The sequence below is a fragment of the Alligator sinensis genome, unplaced genomic scaffold, assembly GCF_000455745.1.
Source record: "Alligator sinensis unplaced genomic scaffold, ASM45574v1 scaffold122_1, whole genome shotgun sequence".
Taxonomy (NCBI): domain Eukaryota; kingdom Metazoa; phylum Chordata; order Crocodylia; family Alligatoridae; genus Alligator; species Alligator sinensis.
In genome coordinates this window covers 503834-530702 of record NW_005842685.1, presented here as the reverse complement: position 1 = coordinate 530702, position 26869 = coordinate 503834, and the positions used below count along the sequence as shown (strand labels likewise).

The 26869-nt window shown below is 40.7% G+C and overlaps 1 protein-coding gene across 5 annotated transcripts in view; it reads right to left on the bottom strand.

The window, feature by feature from the left end:
• XRCC4 (X-ray repair cross complementing 4) overlaps positions 1-26869 on the bottom strand; it is a 322167-nt gene that overhangs the window by 254333 nt on the left and 40965 nt on the right. For all 5 annotated transcript variants that reach the window (XM_025215923.1, XM_025215921.1, XM_025215926.1 and 2 more), the window contains exon 3: positions 16712-16902. In XM_025215923.1, the coding sequence (XP_025071708.1) occupies positions 16712-16902 (191 nt within the window). The remainder of the gene's footprint in view (positions 1-16711; positions 16903-26869) is intronic.

Here is a 26869-nt window from a genome sequence, read left to right as displayed (position 1 = left end):
TCCCATCAGACTGCTTATAGAATTTGGTAGCAATCAGTAAGTCAGGGTGACACACTCAAGCTGTGTCTTAATACAAAATTAAGGGAGCATAGTTCAATACTGAAGCAAAAATATGAAGAACTACTGATCACTCTCTAATCCTTAAATCTGCATATCTATATTGATATAATTTTTATATCTTATTACATAAATATATAAAAACTGAAAATGAAGCACTTGTTAAGTTAGGAAATGCCAGACTTACACTGTCCACTTTCAGAGTCTCTGCTGAGGACTATAATAGACCAAAGCAGCAACTGCAAGGAAAGTCCTGATTACCCTCAGGCTAAGTACAAACAGTCAAAAAGCCCGAGGCTGAATCAAGTCAATCTTCACAAGCTAGTCCAAGACGCATATATTGAACCAATAAGCAAGTGAACAGACATTCACTTTTGATTTCAGAAATGCAGTCACATGCCTGCAGTGGCTCGGGCCAGAAACCAGGGGGTGCTAGAGCATGCCTTCCTGCTCAGCTGGAGCAGATAGCTTGGGCCAAAGCAAACCTGCCCACCCTGCGAGAAGGGGCTTTGCAGGGCACGTGCAAAGCCTCCTGGGATGCTGAGGGACCTGTGACAGTCATGAGTTGACATGAATCTGGAGGGGATCTGGGACAGACACTCAATACACCAATTTAACGTAAACCAGTTAAGTCTGATACAACATTCATCCAGGTTTACCTCCAGGCATCTCCATCCATCTCTATACATGCCCGGAGCAGCTTTTTGCAGCCTCCCAGCTGCAGCTGGCCCAGGCTAGCTGCTGCCAACTCCAGAGCCCGGTCTGCTTGCAGCAGGGCTTGCAGCCTCCCAGCCACCTGCTGGGAGCAGCCCAGGCTTTGTGGCTGGCATCAGCTGCCTAGAGCCTGGGCTGGCAGTGTCATACCAAGCAAAATGGCCTCGCGTGCCATTTTGTACCTTATAAAGTAACTAAATCAAGGATGAAGCCATTAGAGTTGCTAAAAAAATCTCAGTGACAATTCACTAGCATGGACAAATGAAATTATTTAACCCTAATCTTATTCTCACAAGTTGCTGACCCATTTTAAGAACGATTTTTTAAAGAAGGATAGAAAATTTCAGCCTGAAAATTAAAAATTCATTAGCTGTTGAATAGAGAGTCTTATCATGGGAAATATAAGACAGTTTAACTATAAACATTGCTTTCTGCACTTTCTGTAAATGACCACATATAGCATCAAAAAGAAAAATCCTTCCATCCTTAGTCCTTCTCTCACTGAAGCCTGTGACACAAAATTAGCACGTGTAAGTCTATAAATGAGTGGACTCTGTCTATTTCAATAATCGTTTCCCAAAAAAATAAGGTTGGTGTGTTGTTGAAAGGTCCAGAAAATATGTAAAAAGCAAAAGAAATTTTGGATGGTATTTTTTATGGGACAAACTGTATAGGTGGGAGAGATGTCAAACCACCTTTCAGGCACAAAGAGCAATGTAGCTGTATTACTGGAGCCAAGCACACACCATTAAGTACACCCAGGGCAGGGTGCCTAAAAGCAACACTAGGTACTGCTCAGATCCATTGCCCTGTGGCTGGGATTTGACATGTGAAAGGAGAGTAAGTGGAAAGTGCTTCTTTGTGGCCTCTTACGTACAAACTACAGATGGTACAAACTTCCCTTTATACTAGTTTCAGAGAGAGACTTCGTTCACTGCCCCTTGTATTTATGTTTCACTTTGGCTCTAAAAACACCTGTCATCTATCCTAGCTTTGAGAGCAGGGGTCAACAACCTATGGAGCCATTTTATCTGGCCTGTTCAGCCAGGGTGCTTCTGCAGCTTTTCAGCAGCACAGGCCTTCACCTGAGTGGCAGGGAGAAGCAGCAGCAGTGCAGGAGAGGAGCACTGGGTTTGGCTGCAGCATGGACCATGCTGAAAGCAGTTCATGCTCAGAGCTAAGCTCTATTCAAGCATCTCTTACTCCCTTGCTGCTAAGTGTTGCCAACCCCTGTTTTAGAGTGCTTAGAGCAGTAAGCTATACTTAGACTTTGTTGGGAAGGACAGCTGTAAATTATATTAATGAATGAATTACTTAATAATATTTACCATGACGGGTTGATATTGTTATTTATATTACTACAGCACTAATGGGCAATAGTCATGGATCAAGACTCCACTGTAATAGGCACTATACAAATACAATAAAAAGACTATCCCTATCTCAGACAGTTCACAAGATAAGAGACTAAGGATTGAGGGAAGGACAGATGAGAGCACAAGGAAACAATCTGCAGCCATGGCACTACATAATGCAATCTAGCATCAATGACATTTCTATACTAAGATGTGCAACTGTTTCTCTTTTTATCTCCAAGAACTTATGGCAGAGAGAGAAAAGGAACCACCAAGCAAATACAAGTAGGCTTTCTATCCATATAGTAATTTTACAGATATGAAGCTATGTTCCTGAACCAAAGACAAGTTTATTTTCCTAGCATATTCAATCTGTAAGAGAACTGAACTACTTATTTTCCTATACTCACAAGCTGATAAAGGCAACAAGATTCCCAGTTTGCAAAATGCAGAGAACCTTTCTTTTGGAGAAATTTCTTATGACAGTACTATCCTGTGAATTTACACTAAATTAAGGGCATGATATTTTCAATTATATTCATCCAGTGCTTTTTATTAATCTCCTAAAACAAACAATGTGAAGCTTCATGCATCTCATATAGTAACAAGCCTTTAGATTTGGTCTTAACTGACAAAGGATGTGCTGTGCATACGCATGTACATGTTCAACAGAAGGATAAATTCTTGGGAGATGGTTAGTATTCTATAAAACCCTAGGAAGCGACAAAAATACCCAATTACCTGTGGGTGCGCTTGTCTCACAGGACAAGCACTCTCTTTCCAATGTCCCAGTTCCAATCCACAAAGGGAATTTACAAAACACCTTTTGTAGACGAGCCTATGAACTTTACTTCATAAATCTACTGGAAACAAGAAATCATGAACTAAATATAGATACTGGATTTATGGCACATTATAACCTGCCTAACATCTAATAACCCCAGGTAACCGCTCTACATTTTACCAGCTACATTCTGTCACCAGGTCAACATCCCCTCCTTCCTTCCCACCTGTCTGGCACCTATTAAACTCACACCCACTCTGATCTTCCCTGCCACACATTCGCATTTTCACAGATCTGCATTTTGCATATTGGATTAAGCTTCTATTCGACCCAGGAGAGCACACAAACACCAGCAGACTCTCCCCATGTCTGAAGAACGGTGTTTGTGCCCGAAAGCTTGCAAAGAACAGTTTTTCCAACTATTTAGCAAGTCCAATAAAAGGTATCACATTTACCCAAAGAACCTTGTCTGCCTTTGTCCTTAGACCAAGAGGGTTATAACCAACACCCTAGGAAGAGACAAAACACTTGCAGTATTTACTGTGACCACCTACGTGTGGTCAGCATCATCCCCTATGCCTACAGCTGACCTTGCTTTGTTTACCTTGCAATTATCAGGGGTCAACATTTCCCTCTTTTGTGTTCTTCCCCCACCCACTTACCTGTCTTATACTCATTAATCCCCATCCCCTCTGATCTTCCCAGCCATGCATTTGCATTTTCACATACCTGCATTTTGTATAGTGGCTTAAGCTTCCATTCCACCTAAGAGAGTACACAAACACCAGCAAACTCTCCCTATGCCTGCAGAAGGGTGTTCGTGTCAGAAAGCTTGTAAAGAACAATTTTCTCAACTCTTTTGTTGGTCTAATAAAAGATATCACATTTACCCAAAGATTCAGGTCTGCCACAGAAAGGAAAGTCACCTGAGTTTTACCACAAGATAAGTTACAAAGGGTCAACCACAGGCAGACAGTGTAGTGCTGATCATGCTCAGCTACATTACCGGAAACACAGCTAGTACCAGGATTTTATAGTTTAACAACTCGGGTATTTTATAAGCATATTTAAAAAGTGAATGCCCGAAGGTTTGGCATTTTTTTTTCTTGTCAATTTAAAACCACAAAACATTTCAGAGAAGCTTCAAGGATAAAAACATACTACAGTAAAATCCCTGTTACCTGGAATGAGTGGGGAATGTGGGGTACCCATAATCTAAAAATGCCAGTTACCTGAGGCACAGGGCTTCTGGCTGGACCCAGAGCTGGGGGGAGGGAGGGTGACTGCAGCCACACGCGAAGTGGCAGCAGCACAGGATGGTGGGTAACGGTGGCCGTCGTGTGCAAGCTTCCCCCCACCGCCTCCAGCCCGCCAGCCGGAAATTCTGGTTAGTAGAGTATGCCTGTTAGTAAAATCCCGGATAACAGGGATTTTACTGAATCCAGCATATACTATTAACCTAAAAATATATACCTCAAAGCTTTTAGAAAATTAAAACCCATCTACTGAAAATTTTGCACTGATACAGGCTTTACTTGAGTGAAAGCAAAAACAAAAAACATGTTCCTTAGCTTGAGGGGTATCCTGTATATATTGGGGTAGAAAGCCAAATTCTTCCCCTAAAGCCGCAAACTTAGATTGTTGGTCTTCCTCGTGAGGGACGTGGGGATATATTATTTTGGAGAAATAAAAAAAAACAAAAAACAATCCACAGAGTAATTTCTTTTCCAGAAAATCTAACATTGTCTATGTTTTTCTAGGGAAACCAAGGCTTGTCAATAGGCAATGATTTAAAGTTTTGCCTCTTAAAATGAAAGTGTTCTAAATCAGCTGTACAAGTAAAAGTAAACCTTGATGTCTCTACAGAGATATGAAATGCACAGCATGTATTCCAAAATGGGAAAATCTGAAGGGGGGGGATCTCACAGGCAATACAATATTACCAGTGAGAAAAGGACAAGTGACAGAGGAAAACACTGATTTGAGAGTTGTATACATTTTACTGCATGTTTTGACTAGATTGATACCTGTGGAAAGTATTCAAAAATTGCAATGATTAAAAATACCCTTTTATTTTCAGCATATTAGATGTAATCGCTAGACTTTTGATTGAATGCATCCACCGTGGCAAGGGTTGGAATAATATAGGGAGATGCTGGAATAAGACATTCATGACAGCCTTTCATGAGTAACTGTTTCTTTCTCAATAGTCCCACCTATTCATACCTTTACTTAGCTGGTATTTTTAAAATTTCCTTCACAAAAGCAAGAAAAATATATTACTACTTGACAACAATTAAACAAGGGCAAATTCTAAAAGTTGTGTGGATCTTTCAGGACCACAATTAAAAAAAAAAAGGAAACCCGATTAAGTTAAAGTTTTTATTATTGGATCTATAGTTATGATCTACCTCCACGTTCATGTAACACAGGTACAAATTCAACTTTGTAAAACTAACTGTTGGGAAATGTGGGGCTATTTTGTACTACAAAAAGACTTATAGCCTGTGGGTAACACTTATGTTTTTCTTTGGAACAGTACAGTAGTAAAATATTCCTAAACCAGCCATCTGAAAAAATCATTCAAATGCATTCTTTCATATGCTAAAGTATGTAGTTGAGAGTAATATAAGTCTTTGCCTTTACATTGACCTACAAATTAATCATTTTGTCTTTGTGCAAGATTTTTTTTTCCCCTTTCCCTTTTTTTTTTTTTTTTTTTTTAATTGACCAGTTGTTTCCCAGGCAATTTAACTAATCTGAACTCTGAATGACCTTGTTATCCAAACAGTGTTTTAGAGCTAGCAACTACTCGAACCTTGGACCATCGTATCATCATTTGGTCAGATTCTGGAACCACTAAGATCCTACTTTATTCACTCAACACATCGCAATAGGTTATAATTGTAATGATGTACATATTTCAAGGTACTTTCATCACAGAGGAGCTACATACAGTGAGCTCAGATTCCTTGAGCTATATTTTAGAATTTACTTCAGAAATGTTGCCACAAAAAAATAGAGAAATATATAATAGCATTTCTTTCATTAGCCTAATTAGTAATAGAGTTTTGTACCTAGGGTTGGAACATGTTAAGCTAACATCTTGCCTATTTACTAACTTTCTTAAGCAACAACAAAAAAAATACCTGCCACATTACCATAAAAAGTTTACTAACCCTGCAATACTGTTTATCAAAGGCTATTTAATCAATTTAATTGCCAGTTCCAAATGAAAATCTAGCATTATTTATTATATGTGGAGTTACTAGCTAAAGTACTTGGAAAGATTTACTTCCAAGTGGTCACCTACTTAGATCAAGCACTAAATCACTGACTTTGTGATGGTGTTTGTTTAGGTGGCAGCAGTTTAGCTGGCCAAGCCTCAATGGCCCCTCACTGAGCTCTGTGTGTGTGGCCCATTTTGCATTGCAGCTGGCTTGACATACAAGTCCCACTGTATACCAAACCTATTGTTATTTTAATGCTACTCTTAACAGTCCACTTTGCCCTTACCACCCTAAATACAGCTCCTAAGGGAAGTATGTTGAATACTCTGTGGCAAAGCCACCTGTCCTAAGGAAGATAAATCATTATACACAATTAAAACTAACTGCACAGTTTTCCAACAGAGACACAAGTAAAATGCAAATTTCCAATATGACAGCAGTACATCTCCTTTGATCATTGCTTCAAAAAACTAACACAATAGAAGAAATCTGTAATAATGCTGTATGGTAGCCTTTTACTTTTTCCCTCCATTTAAATACATGATACTACATGCGTTGAAAACAACTTTGTGTCAGCGCACTACTATGAAACTGCACCATGATTCTGTTAAACTTATTTTTTGACTCAGCAACAGATTATTTGTGACAAATGGCAGCTTAAAAATGTCAGGAAGTGGCATGAGTCACTTTATGTAAGCCTATTACCCTTTTAGGGTGGTCAGTGACACATCCCCAGAATATAGGACACCCCCTTGGTGTGGGGGGGACAGGACCACCGGCCCCTTTGGCCAATCAGCATCAAGGAGCAGGGCCACCACAAAAAGGCCACCTCCCTTCCTCCCTCCCTGGCTAGCTCAGAACCCTGCTCCTCCTGGCCGTGCACTGCCCTACCTCTAGGCACAGCCAATAGAATTGGGAGGACAAATGATTGACATGCATTTCCACCAAAAAACTGAAAAAAAATGGGATTTTTTACAGTCCGTTCATTGTTTAGAAATGGACAGGAGACAAAGGACTTAAAAACAGGATCGTCTGGTATAAAACACGGCCAATGGCCAACCCTAGGTACAGTCATGTCTCAGTTCTACACTGCACATTGCGTGCACCATTCAGCGGTACCCCAAGGAGCTGCCATAGCAGATTTACTATCCCTGCGGATCTGGGAGCAGAATGTCTATCTGTTCATCCCTCCATGAATTGATTTGTCTCCTCACAACTTTCAAGACAGGATTGGACCTAGCTGGCATAGTCAAATGCTTCCTGATCTGGTATGAGAAGATAAAAGAGAGCTTTAAAAAAGACTGATATTTCTAATTAACTTTAGACAGTTATTTTTAAAAATATTTAATTTCTCTCTAATCAAGGACAGGATGATTTTTTACTATAAACTAGGAAAGGGAAATAAAAACCATGTAAAAGACCCACTTTTTTAACTTCTCGCCAGACAAAAGATGTTTACAATGCTGAGTTTTTTGTTGGTATGGAGAATCATTTGTCAGATTTACCACTGCCAAACATTCCTGCTAGATACTAAATGGCAAAACAAGCCCTGAACAAACAACCAAGGGCACCTTAAGGGGTAAAACTACTCTGTTTTCATGCGGCAACTTGCAAAACCTATATTCTCTTTTCTACTGCTCTCCAGACTTCAATTTAGGGTTTTATGGTGTGAATATTACTTCCTTACTTAGTAAAGTTTAAGAAGGTCATGCACAATTGCCTGGAGGATTTAAGTCAAAGATAATCTACACAGGTAACCAGAGAATCTCAGATTTTGAGAAACAAAACAGTTATTAGTTCAGCTAATATATCATACTGTCAATGCAGGATTGTGCCTTACAGTGAATTTTCCATCAGTTTGTCCAATCCTGACTCAAGCACTAGGGTTATCACCATTTCCGTTGGCAAACATTTCCATGGTAAAATACATTTCAGCATTAGAAAAAGTTTTCTAAACTATGTCTATATTTTTCTTTGCTAAGTTCATCGCATTATTCCTATGCTCCTATGCATTATGTTCCTTTGGACTATTTTGTGCAGCTACAGGTACATACTAGAGAACCAATTTTATCAAGGTTTTCATGGCAAGTTCTTTTCAGAGACTCAGGAAAGTATTTTGCCATTAAAAGATTCAGAGTATTTTCTCAGTTAGTACAGTTAGAGGAATCTGAATTTTGCCTATGAATATAGGCTCCATATATTTTCATAACTAAATTCTTATTAAATAAATATTGTTAATCAGCACTCTGAACAAAAGTTCACCATCACAGATAGCCTGAGGATTAAGCAACAAATATGCAAGGTCTCAGAGAACTGCACACAAACCCTTGGAAAAAAATTGTGGCATTTTGCATAAAGGTTTTCCAAGTCCTTTTTTATCTAAGAATACTAATAATTACCAATCAAAAAAAATTATACCCTACAGCTAGAAACTAAACTGGCATCAGTAATGAAGCTAACATTTGATTATTTTAGAAAATACACTTTTACTATTTTAAGTCTTAAAAGTGAACATGCAGTAAATGAACCCATTTGCTTGGTCATAGACACCAAGTGAACTGCGTTTATTATTTCTGTTCAATTAAGCCATTTACTAAAGCCCCATTCCTGCATGTGACAGGACTTAAGTACCTAATCTGACTACTATGCAAACATCTGCAATACAAGGGTTTTGGGGTTTGTCTGTATGTGGGTAGGGGACTGGAATGGATAATCTCATTCCAGCCCTACAATCTTATATGGAAGGCTCTGCAGCCTAGCTTTTGAACTGACACGGTTGAGGCATGCCAGTTTCTGTAAACAATGGCATAAAGAGGAGTGATATGGCTAGCATTGCATCTGTCATTATGACTCCCACCCTCAGCAGGATCAACTGGAAGGAGCTTTTGGCAGGAATCTGAAGCAATGCTTAAAGCAGAGCTCTACAGATACAAGACACCTTAACTTGCTTTGTCACTGCACCACACTCATGTGGATATAATTTGCTTAAAAAGATCGTTTTTATAATTAAAGCAGTGTTGTAGTAGCTATGATGGCCCAGGAAATTTGCAAGAAACAAAATTTGTTTGGTAATGTCATTTTTTAGAGCCATTTTACAGTTGGGAGAGATGTTAGACAAGCTTTCCAGCACAAAAATGCACTCTCTGGTTTGGAAAAGTAGTAGATACAGCCTAAGCTAAGTACAAGTTAGAAAAATTACTTTTGTTTAGCCCTTCCACGTAAATGAAAAGGATCACTTTACAAATAGAGCAGGTGGTAAACCTATGGAACAAAGAGAAGTTATCAGAAGTAATCACGGGTCAAGCAAAGAGCAGCTGAAATAGATAAACCTATTTATGTTTTTTAAAAAATGAATTGAAAAATGAAAGAGGTTAGTGGTAGGAACAGATGAGCGATAATAAGCCTTAAAAATAATTGTCCATGTTATGCCCATAGATTATAGTGTCCTGTAAAGTTGTGAATTTATGATCCCATACCCATCTTGTGATATTGTGTTGGTTTCCCTTTAGAACAAGGACTGTGAAATCAGAGATGGAGTAGTTGTTTTGTGAGAAGTATATTCCTACTTATGATAAAGTGTTTTCTGCCCTTTATCTTTTTCTTTTCTTGTAAGCATTTATTCTGGAGCATAGCAATCATTTCCATGAAAACATTTGGTGCACTGGATGAAGTATATCACATCTTCTGATAGTCAAATGTAGAGCCCACTGATTCTGTTGGTATACTGATTGTGGTGACAGTGGAGATGGACTGGCCTTTATTTTTATAGCTGTAATTGTCCTGCTATTGTTCCTCAGTTCAATTATCTCATGTAGACAAGATCTTAATGAATAAAGCAAAGTAACAATAGTTCATAAACAGCATGTCATCTATTGTTAATATGAGAATTTCATTCTATTTGTGACAAAAATATTTAAATAATCTAAAGGGAGAATCAAAGCATGCTGCTGAGAAACCTGCTCAGGACCATGCTAAGCCATCTGTGAGCTCAGGCATAGACAAAATGGTGAAGAGGTAATGCAGACATTCCCCATGCTGTCCTTCATCCTCCTCATGATGACCACGATAAGCCAAAGAGATAACTTGAATGGCTACATTTTGTACAAGTTAAAAGTCAGAGCACGTCTCACATCCAAGGTATGGAGTCATGCCTCTGTCTTGGGTGCACAAGCTGCTGCAATTAATACAGAAAGTTAATTTTGTTGGTTTTGGTGAGTTTACCCTGACTGGGGTAATGAGCCAGCAAGGAAGAGCTAGCTCTCCCCATATTTCTTGCTGAGATGATCAGTTAAGAGGGCCATCTTCATTCACAAATGAAATAGGCAGCACATCGCTGGTGGTTAAATTGTGAGCTCAGAAGGGCTGAAAACACAAGCTTGAGGTCCCATAGTGAGACCGGGTTTTTTTAAGGGTGGAAGTGCTCTGGTTAGACCCTTGCATGAATATCAACAAACTAAGGTAGGGAGAAAAACATCTGCCTTTCCATGGATGGGTAACCTAATATTGTTGCTAGGCATGCTTGATTGAGTGCAGGGAAAGGCCCTTTTAGATTACCTCCTGGAGCTTGAAGTAAGATGCCATGTATTTATATCTCAGATAGTAAAAGGGATTTTCTTTTACACTAGAAAGAGACTCTCTCATCCACTCTGCCACATAAGTCAACCTGAGGCTTTTATGATGATCATGATGCCATGGACCGAATAGGCTTATGACAGACAACAGATCAAGGAGCATAGCTCTGGAATTGGGTATACAAGAAACACAAATATCCAGAAAACAGAGGTATTGAAAGTCCTGGGACCTCCAAAAACCAATTCAGCTGAATCCCGTCTGATCTTGTGAACATTTGGGAAATTAATGGGATAAGAATGTAAACATATAATCAAACCCCTTTGTTCTCCCTCCTCCCCACCAAAATCAACAGAAATGGGAAAACATCATACAGAAATCCTGAGCTCAGACCCCCCCAGAAGCAGAAGGGACTGAAACTTTTCATGGATCAGTGTTGCAATTGAGATTCTTCCAATTTAAGTAAGCATCAACTAGGTTGATTGTGCCATTGGTTGTTCTGAGGTCTGCAAGCAAGGTGGAGTTGAAATCTCACTCTAAATCTGCCACAATATCTTAGCTGGAGTGGTAATAAATACCAATTAAAGTGACTGCTGCTATAGCCTTGTCACATGAAGGGTCTCCCCAGCGTTGCAGAGTCAGAGACCGATGGAGCACAGCACTAGGGTGAGGAATGAGTTTCCTATATTCCTCAGTCTAATATTTCACTGGGGGAACATAAGTAGAAGTCTATTATACATGCATTTCATAAGCCATCCATGAGAACCACAAATTCTCAGTAGAGTATGGGGAGGAGATTTCACCTTAGGGGAGTATTATGGTCCCAGGCATGGGCAGTCTAGCCTAAGCACCAGAAGCACAGTCCTGGTCAGCTTCCCAAGAGCTGGGGTACAGAGAAGTCAGATGTTAGCTGGAACTGGGAGCCATAGCTGAGTTCAAGACAGATGGGGTCAGAAGCTGTAGCTGGAGACAAGGTAAGCCAAAAGCTGACCAAGATCAGAAGTCAAAAGCCAGAGCTGGAGCTTGAACCAAAGTCAAGAACAAAGAACCAGAGATGCCAAGGGCCTTACCAAAATCAGAAGCTGGAGTCAGAGTCTGGAATCAAAACCAGAGAATCAGCAAGGGAGCACGGACGGTCAGGAGCAAAAACTTTCACCTTTACCCAGATAAGGAGACTTCAGGATGAGCCTGGCTTTTATGGGGCCTGTTGCTTGCAGCTTTAGAGGACTGGCTGCACTGACTGGCTCACTCAGCCCAGCTAGGGCTCTGGGCTTGCTGCAGGTGGTGCTTGTTTAAGGGATGAATTGTCCTGATCTCCTGAATGCAACCAACTGGAAACAGAGTTCTGATTCAGCCTAATTACAAAGAGCTGGACACCTTTGCCATTTACCTCATTTACCTTGGAAGGCATTTTCCTACCTGATTTCAGATAAGACTGAAAGGCCTATAAAATAAGGGTATAAGAGTGCAGTCCCCCTAGCTCCCTAGTGCCCTAGGAACTTGTTCTGAGGACTTCCCATTAGATAGATTTGTATGGGCTTCCCCAGCCTTCCCTCCCTATCCCTGCAGGACTCAAAGACAAAGCATTTCCCATAGGAGAAAGGATTCTTGCAAGTTGTCATAACCCAAAGGTATGATTTTGTGTGTGCTTCGGCACTAGAATTATCCCCGCCAAATTACAGCTTCGTTGCACAGTAGAGTTTTCTGCTGCAGAGGAGAACCCCGGTGCAAGGAAGAGTTTCCCGCCAATTTGTGGCTTCCTTTGCAGAGTGCATTGCTCAAGTTGCAAGAGAAATGCACGGTGCAAAGGAGTTCCCGCCACCCGCATGCAAATTGGTTCCCCGCTATTGGCTAATTCTAAATTATTCCCACGTGGCGGCTAACGATTGGCCTGTTAGCCGTATAAGAGGCTTGAGCGTTTTCCGCCCAAGCCGAAGAGGACTCCACATCCATCTCGTGGGGACTCTGGGTACACGGCAGGGTAATAGAGACCCTGTGTGAGATTCAGAGGAGTTTGGCGACCTGATCTATCGCCCACCTCTTCCCGTCTTCGAGCGATAAATTTTATAAGACGTATCTACGAAGTTCCATTTCGGTGGCGCGCTTGTCCAGGGCATCCGGAGCTCTGTTTCCGTGGAGCCTAGCAAACTCCACGTAATCGTTCGTGTTGTTTTTGTCTGTAACTGCAACTCAAGCAAGTTTTCCAGCCTGCACTGCAACCATCTCCGGTGTAAGTAAACAATCTTTAAATCTACCGCTACGAGTCTGTGCCTAATTCTAGCTTGACGCGCGCCCGGGCTGCTGGCCACAGCCCGCGCAGAGCACAAAAAAGGGCCCGGCTCACGCCCAGCCCACGCACAAGTATAGAGGCATCTAGAGTGTTCATGATTCACTGCTATAATCTTGTCACAATACTTGGATCCAAGTGCCCTTGAACAAAAATGTCATCAAAATGAAAAAAAAGTTTGTTTGCCAGCAGACAGTAGAGCTATATAATGTCTTATCTAGTAAATCTAAATGTAGCAAAGAAGAACATAGGATGAGCTTTCGTAGGCTACAGCCTACTTCATCAGATGTAATCAGTTAAAGCAAAGTTTTCTTTCAGTCTAAAAGCAGGCATCAAGAAGTCCTGTATCAAGCTAAAAAGTGGTTGAGAAGAACAAAAGTTCAGTTGGCGCACACTGCTATTTTACGCCTTTGGTTAGAAGCTCAGGGAATCACATAGTTGCATACAGACTGGACAAAATGTCTCCGAATTTGGGCTCATAAAGCAGTAAAATGTTCAAAGGGACAATCATGCAAAGGAGAAGGATCATTTATTTAAAATGTTCTTGGAAAAGCACTCATTCTGATGAGAACTACACATGTTGGCATCTCTTGTTGAAGTGCTCACAGAAAAAATGTAGCTGTATAACACGGATAGCTATTTTCCCATGATCATAAGCAAAACACTGAATAAAAATACAAAAGAAGAAAATTATAACTGTCCTAACTACTGTTTGAGATGCACTGTAAATCTCATTTTCCACTCACAATGGTCTTCATTTTGGCTATGTTGATATTTAGAAAAATCAGTATCAACCCTGTGATGATGAAGTACTAAAAGCATATAAGCCCCGTCTGTAGCAGCACTTATATTTCTGGTAGGAAAGATTAATCTTCAGCATTGCTAAAAATGAAAAGACATTTTCCTAGTGTGGACAAGTTGCTGGACATCTAAATACGTGCAATCTGAACAACATTTTCAATTGTACAAACTAAATAAATATATGCGTACTAGTATCTATTTTAGTGGGGTTTTTTTAATCTGTATTCTGCCCAGTAACTCGCATCTAATCACTAATATATAGAAACAAAATAATTAAACTGATTACTGTTATTATGCAGTAATTATTCTACAAGTCAAACACTTCTAAACACCTTAAAAAAGTATTCCAATTGCATCAGGCAGAGCACCAAGGGATATAATAAAAATGGACTGGGAAAACACACAGTGATGACAACTGAAACTTCCCAAAGCACACAAGAATATCATCCAAAACCAAAGGCATAAAAAGCCAAACACCTCTGGTTTGTGATAAATTAATTTAAAGGCTACTTTTCTCCATTTTTCAATTTAGGAAAACGTTCTGAGATAACTGATTCGGACTTATGCTTAGGGACAGGATTTACATAAACACTAAGTGTAGGCCTAATACAGATTCCATAGAAATTCACAGGAGTTAGATCAGCCATGAGCATTTTTGTAAATCCCTACACTTGTTTAAACTAAGAAGATACAGATACACCACATCTCTTTGCTGATTTTGTATAATAAAGCAACTGTGACCACATTTCTCTAGCAAGACAAAACAACTTAACTAACAGCAAAACACTACAGAAACTATTTATATTTAGAAATTTTACTGTAACCTTTGTAATACATATCAAATAATAAAACTACTGAATTGAGACTAGTAATCATATAATTGTTCTTAATATTTAATGGATTTTTTCAAAAAGTGATGATAGATTAAATAGGTCAAGACAGAAGGAGATGACAGATTAAACAGGGCAAAAAATAAAATAAATAAAAAATACACCACACAGCTCTGTAAAAGATGGAATTGATCACTTCTGATGAACCTCACATTTTAAAGTAAGAGTAAGAACACCAAGGTGCTTTTCCTTAGACTGCAATCAGTACAATTAGCTGAAGAAAGTATGCATGCTTTTATTATAGGCCAAAGGACTGTTCTCCACAAAAATGGAAAGGATGCAAGATTTTCCATTTATATATAATATTAATACAGAAACTTTGTAAGGGGTTAAAGAAAGTTGAATATCTGTTTTACAATAATTCAGACCCTGAAAAGATTTATAAAAGATTCAGACCCTAAAACAAATTCCCAACATTACCATGTACCTGAAAACCAGCACAAATTTTGTTAATGTTTATCCGTTTTCTACTGTAGGCTACTATACAGAAAAGGATATTTCATCTGAACATCTGAAAGGTGCCATCTTATCCAAAAATCTGCTGATGCCTGATACCAAAACTGAAATAAAATCACTAGTGTCCTTATTTTGGCCAAGCTATTTCATGTATAAGTCTTAATAAATGGCAACACATACATGAAAATCATGAAATGCAGTCTCACATACATGAAAATATTTTTCGTAAGTACAATATGTATTTAATCTGTCTGGTATCCACTTATATAAGAAGTGTCTGTTTAGAAAAATGAAAACAAAGGATGGTTAGAATCACTGTTCTGTGGAGAACTTTTTAAATGAATGTAGGTTGTGACTCCTTACCACTGGACTCAACTGGTGCTTTGCCCTTGATCGCTGTGGGAATAAAGTTGAGTCCTGACTGGCTCATAAGAAGTGCTGAAATGAAAAATCTTTGGTATACCCATAGAAAAAAGTGCAGCACAAAAAGAGCTGGACTGAAAATAGCTCTCAACACACAACTGCAAACAAAACTGAAAAAAAAGTCTCAACCTTAACACTTTTAGTTAACTCTATTTCTTCTTTATACATATGTAATAACTTGATACATGTTTCACCTACACATATAACCTTCTATACTACTCCTAATCATACCAGTAAAAACAGAATAGCTTCCCATGCAGAAAGTGACTGGGTTTAAACGGTCACACTGCCCCAAACTGTGCCTCAACATGAAGCTGGAGGGACCCTTGACAAATCTGACTCTTAGGCAAGATTTAGATCTCTTTCAAACATGGAAGATTTTGGGGGGGGGGAATGGGGATGCGGGATTCATTTTCAGATACAATATTTTAAAACAATAAGTAAGATAGGAGCAATTGTATTTCTCAAATTATTAATTTTAGAAATTAATGTACATAATTGATATTTGATACATATCAATTATATACATTGATATGTATCTGAATTATACATATACGTCAGATAGCTGAATTATATTTCAAATTCAGAAACTGTTTTGTTTACTTTTTGCAACTTTTTGAGAGGCTTAAAGAAAATATGAGATATAGCCCTGGGCTGGGTACCATAGGAAAAGAAAAAGTATCTACAAGTTGTTTTTTTAAAAACCTGTATTTAAAAATTAGAACATATGCAATATTTTAGTAGAATATTAAAAATTGCAACACTAGTATCTGTTATGTTTTACATACCAGAGTATTACATTTCTACAATACCTTATTAGAGGAAAACCTACAAAGGAAATTGAAATAAAGCTGACAACATAGGCCTTTGATGCCTACAGCTGTTAGGTGCTCAAGACTCCACTGCCAGTCAATATGACTTTAAAGCTGAAAAGCACCACTAAAGCAGGCCCTTGCCCTCACTTCTGCTCTGGGGATTTTTAAAAAGTAACAGAAATATTTCTGTTGTTTTAAGTTTTTGGGAAAACTTTTATAAATCTTAGGGAATATGCACAGGTCCCCTTTCATGTTTAACATTTATAGAACTAACATTAATCTTTTTTTTTTTTTTTTTCTTACAATGGACTGTCTTATATAAATACTTACAGAAAAATCTTTCAGATTTTTTTCATAAGAGAAATGAAAGTAGTCTGCATTTTCTTCATCTTTAGAAATATCGAAGTTATATATATTAGCTGGTCTTGCTTCTAATACCAGTGCTTTCCTCAGTTCTTCAACATATTTTTCTCTTTCCATTTCCATGTCAGCAGCTTCCCTAGAAATTTCAGCTTCAGAAACTGTGCAAAGAAAAATTACAGAAATCATATGTACATGGGAAAAGTAAACAAACAGATAAACAAATAAATAGGGAAATTATTCTTCCCTTTATGCAAGCTCATAATATCCATGGATACTAATAACAACGCAGCAAGAATAAGCATTTAAACAAAATTTTAAAAGTTTATTAACTGCTGAATGTAATGAATCTGAACAGAATCGATAAAAAAGTGCCTATATAATATGATCTAGGTCATGATCTACAATTCATCAAGAAGGTCATTTATTTTTTTTTAATTTGTTCACAGTAATTTCACTTTCCAGTTACATCACTGATCTTCTGCTTAAAATACAAAAACCCCCCAAATCTTAAATTGTCAAGTACTAACTAAACAGGAAAAAATCACATCACTAATGCAGGCTCCCAGCATCTGTAAGAATGAGCTGTGGAGACAAGAGCTGTAGCTTGAGCTGGACTGAAAATAGCTCTCAACACACAATTGCAAACAAAACTGAAAAAAAAGTCTCAGCCTTAACACTTTTAATTAACTCTACTTCTTCTTTATAAATATGTAATATCTTGATACATGTTTCACATACACATATAAGCTTCTATACCACCCCTAATCATACCAGTAAAAACATAATAGCTTCCCATGCAGAAAGTGACTGGGTTTAAATTACCACATTCTTCTGCTCTTCATTTTCTTGACATTTCAGGTAATCTAGTATTGCAACAGAAGAACTACTCATCAGATCAATTGCCCAAAAATATGGCAAGGAGTGAGTGGACAATTATTTGCTAAAGATATATATCCCCTCCTGTCCTCCTGACCTTAATAAACTATTTTTGATGCAGTTTTGCACATCTTTTTGTATCAACTATGATAAATGAGATGAAACTAGAGATTTTTTTTTTTAATTTTAAGTCAAGTGATAGCAGATTTTCAGTCAGAAAGCAGCCATTAATTTACATATATGCATATATACAAATCAGGTACGTTCACACCAAAATCTAGATAAAGGCCTCTCCTCAGGACTGCAAATCAAATGTTTATGCAAGTATGTACAGTTCATGCACAAAAATGGGACCATTTTCTGACTGGGTTCAAAATACTGGTAGCATCTTTAGAAAATAAGTAATACTGAAAATTGTGACAAATAGTAAGAGACAAAAGGAAAGTGGAAATGCCCAGGTTTTGTAGTGCTCAGTAAAACCTGAATAAAATGTAGCTGAAAGTTTCAGGAATTTTCAGCCTTTGGTCTGCTCTGAATGGAAAGCCAAGGCATTTATAATATTAAGCATGAGAATGCCAGCTAAACACAGCTAAAATACTAGCAAATGATAATCTCCAGTAGAATTTGGTCACCATCTTAAGAAAGATTCTAACTCTGTAGCCTCACCTATGCTTGCACAGCCTATTAAGACAGATCCAGCCAATAATGCCCCAATTAATGGTCCGGTTTGGGGACACATGAATCAGAATACATTAGCATCAAAGTCAGATCAAAATGACATAAAATGGGGTAGTAAAAGTGGTGGAGGAAGAGAACTAAACTGGAACTTGTCCTTTATTTTCTTTAGTAATCGTACCAACAACTTGAAGCTAATTCACAACCAGCTGAAGCTCCTTGCACCAAGGAAAATTACCTGTCAGTGGAATTACTCCCATTAAGCAAATGTGTAAAGTCTTTGCAAGATCAGGGACGTACAATAAAAATAGTCTTCGTCTTGAGAAAATGATGACCAAACATAAATGAAAGATAGTAAAATATGGCATCTGTTCATCAGTGAGTGATGGTGGTACTACAGCTATTCTAATGACTGGTGGTGCATTTTCTCTTGTGGCTGTAGAGGCTGATAGACTTGCAGGTCCTGCCACAGTGGTCACAGGTATACATGGTGTTAGGGGCTACTGTACTGACAGGATGTTTCTTTCGGTCACATTGCTGTTGTAATTCAAGTGACCATTTCTCGTCATGATGTTGGACTCCATGATTGAGAAGGGAGCACCACTTTGTTATGTCTCCAAATAAGGATTCCCAAAGGTTTGGGTCAATTCTAAAAGCCTTCATATCCTGTTTGCAGACATCTTTGAAGTGAAATTGTGGGCACCCTACACTTCTCTCACCATCTGCAATTTGCCCATATAGGATGTCCTTTGGGATATGCCCACCTTCCATCCTGCAAAGATGCCCAGGCCAGCATAGGCACCACTGTTTGAGTAATGAAGTGATCGTTGACAGGCTGGCTTTGGTGATGACCTCTGTGTTGGTGATTCTGTCTTGCCACCTGCTGTCAAGAATGTACCATAAACAGCATAGGTGAAAGCTATTCAGCTTCTTTTCTTGATATGAATATATTGACCATGTCTCACCCAGAATGCAGGCTTTGTACACAAACAGCTTAGTTTTGATTGTGAGTTTTCTATTGTTCCATACTAATTTAGAGAGCTTACTGAAAGTGGTAGCTGCCTTTCCAACTTGCCCACATTTAGCTTGCCCACATTTAGCTCTTCCATCCAGTGATAGGTTGTCACATGCTGTGAATCCGAAGTAGCAGAACTTGTTCACTGCCTCAAGGAGGTGTGTTGTCAAGGCTGATAGATGGTGACTGGCAAGCACCCCATCCTAAGACCGCATCTTCTTGATGCTGATGGTCAAAGCAAACATCCTGCAAGCATGGGAGAGGCGATTGCTAAGTATTTATACTTGGCCTTCTTCATGGGCAGTGAGTGCAGCATCATCAGCAAAATAAATGGAGGAGACAAAACTTACCCTCAATACTTTTCAGTTTTGTTTTCTCTTAAACTAAATCCAACAGTCATCAGCCAAGAACTTAAAAGATAGCTGACTTTTTGTGATAGAAGTGGACCTCAAATAAGAGTTTGAAGGAGAAGGTAGCAGCCTAAGATGTTTTTCCTGACTGGAAAGGGATAATATGAAGGAGTAGGAGAAGAGTTTGTGGGGGCATTAACAGAACACAAGGCTATCCTCACTGATACAGTGGGTAGAGAGTATAAAACAAGATGAAATGCCATTACTTAAATGGGAAAACTCCAGAAAAACAAAAAACAATAAGTAAAGAAACATTAATTTCAATGTTTCAGATTTTTTTGTTAAGAAAAAAGGAAAAAAAACCCACAAAATAATTGGGAGATGGAAACAAGATAAAGCATTAGTAAAAAATGAACATATCCCTAACAAAAAATAAAATTATGCACGGACTATAATAAAAGTTTTGTAGGCTTGTGTTTGGTTCATACTGTGTAATTTTAATACCTTTGTTAGGCTTTCCTATGGTTTAACATTTCTTAAACAATTAGACTTGCATGGCTTTTCATCATTCTACTACATACACTAGAACAATAAAGAAAACAATCCTTCATCAAGTCTTACTCACTTCCTGACATGGCTCGCCAGGTAAAATATTTCACAGTATGAGAAACGAAAGCAATTTCCCACAATAAAATAAACCTGACCACTTCAAGCAAATAACTCTAGAACACCTCAATTCCAAAATTTTTAAGTTGGGATCCAAATAATGTTTATTATGAATGAAAAAGATTGAAAACATGGTCCTAGGACAGGTCTGACTTCATGAAGCTGCAAGACTGAACATGCACAGTAGAAAATGTTATGCATATAGAATTCAATTCAGCTCCCACTGAAATCAGTTAATAGACTGGAAAGGTAATATGAATTATTGGAGATTTAGATCAATCCCTAACAGAGGAAGTAAAAGCAAACTTTCCCTTGGATGACTGTCTAGTGCTCATGCTAGACTGTCTTTTTTTTTTTTCTTCCTTGCAATATGTGATGTCATTTTGGTTTCATTCCATCGTTCATTGGGAAAGGATGTTATGCCAGTTCTGTCAAAAGCAAAAAGTGAATTACTGACTGAGCTGTAGTAGTTAGATTTTCTTTATAACAACAGCATATAAAACCAAGCATAATTTTTAAAGTTCACAGGCTATCTTAACAGAAAAACACTGAAAAAGTTTTTAGCCAAAAACATAAAAAAATTAAGCAAGTGCCTAGTTAACAATTAGAGGAAAAAAGATTGAGGCTTTGAGACTATTACACCTCATTCACCCTTGTAGGCAAGAGAGAATTCATATCTCCAGTATTACAGGCAGTTGGGCAACATTAGGCAGATGTATCCCTTTTACCCTATGCAAGAACTTCTAATTATACATTTAAAATACATGTGAAACACTTTTAAGCAAACCTAGTTTTATGCATCTGAAAACAGAAATGAGAAGAGACAGAGAAAAATATTATTAAAAAAGGTTAACTAACAAAGGGCATGTCTACACGAGATGCTTTACTGAGCAGTAGACTAATGTACTGCACAGTAAGGCATCACCATGTAACCATGTGCAGCAGCTCCTGCACAGTAAATAAGGCTAATACTTGGTTTTCTAATACCTGTAAATATAGGTAGATTAACTGTGCATTAGCTACTGTGCAGTACTGCTCATGTAAAAGAGCTATATGGCATAAGTAAAAGAGCCATGTGATTGCTCAGAACTCCAGTATGAAACTGGAGACAGGACTGTTGAAAGTCTCTGGGATAAGGTTAGAGGTGAGAGCAACAAGGGTGATGTTGTAGTGGGTGTCTGCTATAGACCACCAACCAGGAGGAAGCGGTAAATGAGGCTTTCTTCAAACAGCTACCAGAAGCTTCCTGATCATAGGCCCTGGTTCTCATGAGGGACTTCAATCACCCTGACATCTGCTGGGAGGGTAACACAACAGTGTGCAGGCAATCAAGGAAGTTTTTGGACAGTATTGGGGACAACCTCCTGGTGCAAGTACTGGAGTGGCCAACTAGGAGCCATGCTCTTCTTGACTTGTTGCTCACAAACAGGGAAAAATTGTTGGGGCAATTCCACTAGTAGTGGATGGCAATTTGGACAGCAGTGACCATGAGATGACTGAGTTCAGGATCCTGAGAAAAGGAAGCATGAAGAGCAGCAGAATAAGGACCCTGGACTTCAGAAAAGCAGATTTCAACTCACTCAGGGAACTCATCAGCAGGATCCCCTGGGAATCCAGTCTGAGGGGGAGAGAAGTCCAGGAGAGTTAGCTGTAGTTTAAAGAAGTCTTACTGAGAGTACAGGAATAAACCATCCCGATGCGCAGGAAAATTAGCAAGTATGGCAGAAGACCAGCTTGACTTAGCAGGGAACTCTTTAGTAAACTAAGACACTAAAACAAAGCTTATAAGTAGGGGTACACCGATAGAGAATTTTGGGGCCAATACCAATAGCCAATTTTTAAATGAGCCGTATCGGCCAATATCAATCCGATTCTGATATGCAGCATGGAGAGCGGTGCCTGGCTGATAAGTCTGTTGTGGGGAAAGGGGCAAAGGGGGAAGAAAGGGGTGTGGGGGGGGCCAGATCAAGGACCTCGCAGGGAGGGAGGGAGTAGGGCTGGGGCAGATGCTGCACAGGCGGGGCAGAGAAGGGGACGGACCCATGAGTGGCTCATCTGGGGGGCACAGGAAGGAGTGGCTCTCGCTGCTGCATGCACCCCAGGGGAGCATGAGCCCCCAGATATGCACTTAGGATAAGGATGGGATGCTGCTGTGGGATGGGACTGGGCTGTGCTCAGGGAAGGTGGCACTGGTGCTGGGAGTGGGGCTACAGGGGGCTGCAACCACCCCAAAATTTGTCATAGCTCCCCCCAACCCCCTCTCCCAGTGCCACCCGTCCTGAGCACAGCCCAGTCCAGCCCCCTGCTGGGAAGAGCCTGGCGCCACACCCAGCCCCAGCCTGCCCTCACCCTGCATAGATCATGGGGCACACGCCCCCCTCATGCCATCCCAGGGTACGTGTAACAGTGGGAGCTGCCCGCCCACCCCTGGATGAGCCACTCACAGCTCTGTCCCCCGCTCTGTCCTGGCTGTGCAGTGCCTGTCCAAGCCCCACTCCCTCCCTCATCTCAGGGGCCTCAATCTGCGTCCCACCCACCCCACCCCTTCCCTCACAATGGACTTACCAGCCAGACCCGGCTGCTCTTCATGCTGCTGAGCTGTGCTCCTGGCCACCCGTGTGTTGTGCTGCAGCTGTGCAGATGCAGAGGACATTTATCGGTGGTGTTATAGCCCACATGAGCCAAAAAAGCCAATTGCTGATACAGTCAATTTTCCTTATACCGGTGCTGATCCAATATGGGACCTAGGTATCAGTTTACCTCTACTTATAAGAAATGAACACTTGGACAAATAAATATGGAGAAATATAAGAGCATTGCTCAGGCGTGCAGGGATGAAGTAAGAAAGGCCACAGCACAGTTGGAGTTGCACCTAGCAAGGGACATGAAGGGTAACAAGAAGGGTTTCTACAAGTATGCTAGTATGTTAGCAAGAGGAGAATCAGGGAAAGTGTGGGTCCCTTACTGAATGGGGGAGGCAATCTTGTGACAGAGGATGCAGAAAAGGCTAAAGTGCTCAATGCCTTCTTCACCTCAGTCTTCACAAGCAAGGTCAGCTCCCAGACTACTATACCAGGCAGCACAGTCTGGGAAGAAGCTGAGCAGCCAGCAGTGGCAAAAGAACAGGGTAGGGACTATTTAGAAAAGCTGGATATTACAAGTCCATGGGGCTGGATGGGATGCACCCGAGAGTAGTGAGGCAGTTGGCTGATGAGATTGCAGAGCCAATGGCCATCATCTTTGAAAACTCATGGCAATCAGGAGTGGTCTTGGATGATTGGGAAAGGGCAAACATAGTGCCCATGTTTAAGAAAGGAAAAAGGAGGATCCAGTGATCTACAGACGAGCCAGAACCTTACCTCAGTCCCTGGAAAAATCATGGAGCAGATCCCCAAGGAATCCATGTCTAAGCATTTAGAAAAGAAGGTGATTAGGAACAATTAGCATGGATTTACCAAGGGCAAGTCATGCCTGACCAACCTAATTGCCTTCTATGATCAGGTGACTGGCTCTGTGGATGCGCTATACTTTGATTTTAGTATGGCTTTTGATATGATCTCCCACAACGTTCTCGCAGGCAACCTAAGGAAATATGGGCTGGATGAATGGACTGTAAGGTGGGCAAAAACTGGTTGGAGCATTGGGCTCAGAGGGTATTAATCAATGGTTCAAAGTCTAGTTGGCAGCAGGGATCAAGTGGAGTGTCCCAGGGGTCGATCTTGGGGCTAGTTTTGTTCACTGTCTTCGTCAGTGACCTGGAAGATGGCATAGAGTGCACCCTCGGCATTTTTGCAGATGACACCAAGCTGGGGGAAACAGCAGATAAGCTGGAGAGTAGGGCTAGGATTCAGAGTGACCTAGACAAATTGGAGGGTTGAGCCAAAAGGAATCTCATGAGGTTCAACAAGGACAAGTGCAATATCTCGCACTTAGGATGGAATAGATCCATGCACCGGTACACACTGGGGGCTGATTGGCTAAACAGCAGCTCTGCAGAAAAGGACCTGGGGCTTACAGTGGACAATAAGATGAATATAAGCCAAGAGTGTGCCCTTTTTGCAAAGAAGGCTAATGGCATACTGGGCTGCATTGGTAGGAGTGTTGCCAGCAGGTCAAGAAAATGTTTATTCCCTTCTATTCAGCACTGGTGAGGCCACATCTGGAGTTCTGTGTTCAGTTTTGGGCACCCCACTACAGAAAGGATGTTGATAAATTGGACAGAGTCCAGCCAATAAAAATGCTGAGGGGGGCTGGAGGACATGACTTATATGGAAAGACTGGGGGAACTGGGCTTATTTAGTCCAAAGAAGAGGAGACTGAGAGGGGACTTAATAGTAGCCTTCACCTACCTGAAGGGGGGTTCAAAAGAGGATGGAGCTAGACTGTTCTCAATGGTGGCAGATGACAGAACAAGGAGCAACAGTCTCAAGTTGCAACAAGGGAAGTTTAGATTAGATATTAGGAAAATTTTTCTAACTAGAAGGGTAGTAGAACACTGGAACAGGTTACCCAGGGAGGTGGTGGAATCTCCATCCTTGGAGGCTTTTAAGACCTAGCTAGACAAAGCTTTGGCTGGGATGATCTAGTTGGGGATGGTCCTGCTTTGAGCAGGGGTTTAGACTAGATGACCTACTGAGGTCCCTTCCAACCATATTTTTCTATGATTCTATGTAGCCAGCTCACAAGGAGCAAATTGCTTCTGGTCAGCCCAGGCAGCAGGAAGTAGGGGAACTGTCCCCTCCCCAGCAGCTGTTTCCTAGGCTCCTGCCCCAATCATCAGGGCAGGGCTGGGAAACAGCTGTACGGGAAGGGACACTTTCCTAGCCCCATGCCCCAATCTGCTGATCAGGACACAGGGCTGAGAAACAACTGCCCTGGACGCAGGACAGCTCCCGCTGCCCTCTAGAGCCCAGATTTGACCATGGTGCCCCCTGTCAGCCCAGGGCTGGAACCCAGGAGAGCCTAGAGCTCTCATTGGCTACTGTAGGAGGGGCAGAGCAGGGCAGGAGTAGCCTTTAAGACCTCACATATTTGCTCCTGATAGGTGTACATGTAGATGTGCTCTCGGGGAAAGCTTACTGTGCAGTAAGCTTACAGCACATTAACAGTATGTGTAGACATCCCCAAAATATATTACCCTGATAATTAAATGAAATCAACGGAAATCAGAAAGAAACTAAAAAAAGTAGAAATCAAATTTTAATAAGGCCCTCAATAAACAGGGACAGATCCAAGAGGTGTGGAGTGGCATCACAACCCCCCTTCGCTATATGACTCATATGCTAGTGGCTGCAGTACCCCCCTGATCCATGCCTGGGTTGCTTTTGGAGACTAGTTAGAAACGGAGCTCAGACTGCACCAAAGGAGCAGCAGCTGGGAACTTTTTAAAGTCTTTGAAGCAGGTAAGAATTCCCCTTACCCACCACCGTTGACCCACTCCCAGTAAGTCTCCCATGCTAGGTATAAAGGAGACCTTTACTGGTTACAAGGAGTAGGTTTGGGATAGGGTACAGGGTTGAACAATATCAGAGAAATCCCATAGAGAAAACTGGTATGGCTGGGCAGCCTTTGATCACGCATCTGAGTTACTGCAAACTATATATCTAGTTAGATCTCAGGTAGCTTACTCATGAGTATTATCCAGAGGCAGGTGGAGGTTTCCTCTGCAGACAGGCAGTTCATTGATCATGAATTTCAAGAGAAAAAGCAAGTTTCAGATGGTCCAGCTTCTCTCTCGGAGTTTTCATCATGGCTACTGCCCCTCCTCCTGGGCAATCCTTAACTTATATAGACCTTATGACCTCATTTACCTGGTCCCATGGAGACCAGCAACTGTTGGCTGCCACCCAACCAATTTGAAATGCATCTCTGGTTGCCAAGTAGACTGGCATTGCTCAGAACAATGGGGAGCCCAAGCCCCTCACCCAGTTATGTGATGCCAGTCAAATAGGCAAAGGGAGCAGGTTACCCCCCTCCCCCAGGAATGTATCCAGCTCAGGTTACAACTCAGAGTTACCTAAAGAGATGGGATGTCTGCCCTCTGCAGTGACTATGTTAACCAAATTGTCACATTGCAGAGTTTTTGGGGAAAGACAGAGATGGCATTGTGCCACACTCCCCCATCCTCCCTCTTTAAAAGATTCACAGAGCCGTGGGTATAAGCATATTTCGTTTGGAAGGGTCACCTTTTATGTCTCGGTACTGGCTTCCCTCCAGCATTCAGCAGCTCCTCCTCCATACCTGTGCTCCCACAATTCCCCTCAAACAGGGTTTGTCCAGGGCACAAATCCTGCTAATTATGCCTATGAAAGCAGGAAAAGGGAGACCTGCTTGCTGCCACTGTTGTCCCTAGCTAACCCAGTGGCATGAGTAGTCCCATGGCTACTCCTGCCCTGCTCCAGATGGGGGCTGTGGGGACTGGCTACACAGGGTGCCAGGCTTGGCAAGAGACAGCAACAATAGCATGTGGGTTCCACTTTATTATGCCTGCTCCTGGTTGGCAGGAGACAATTCCTACCTGCTTCGGGAATTCAAAAAATGTTC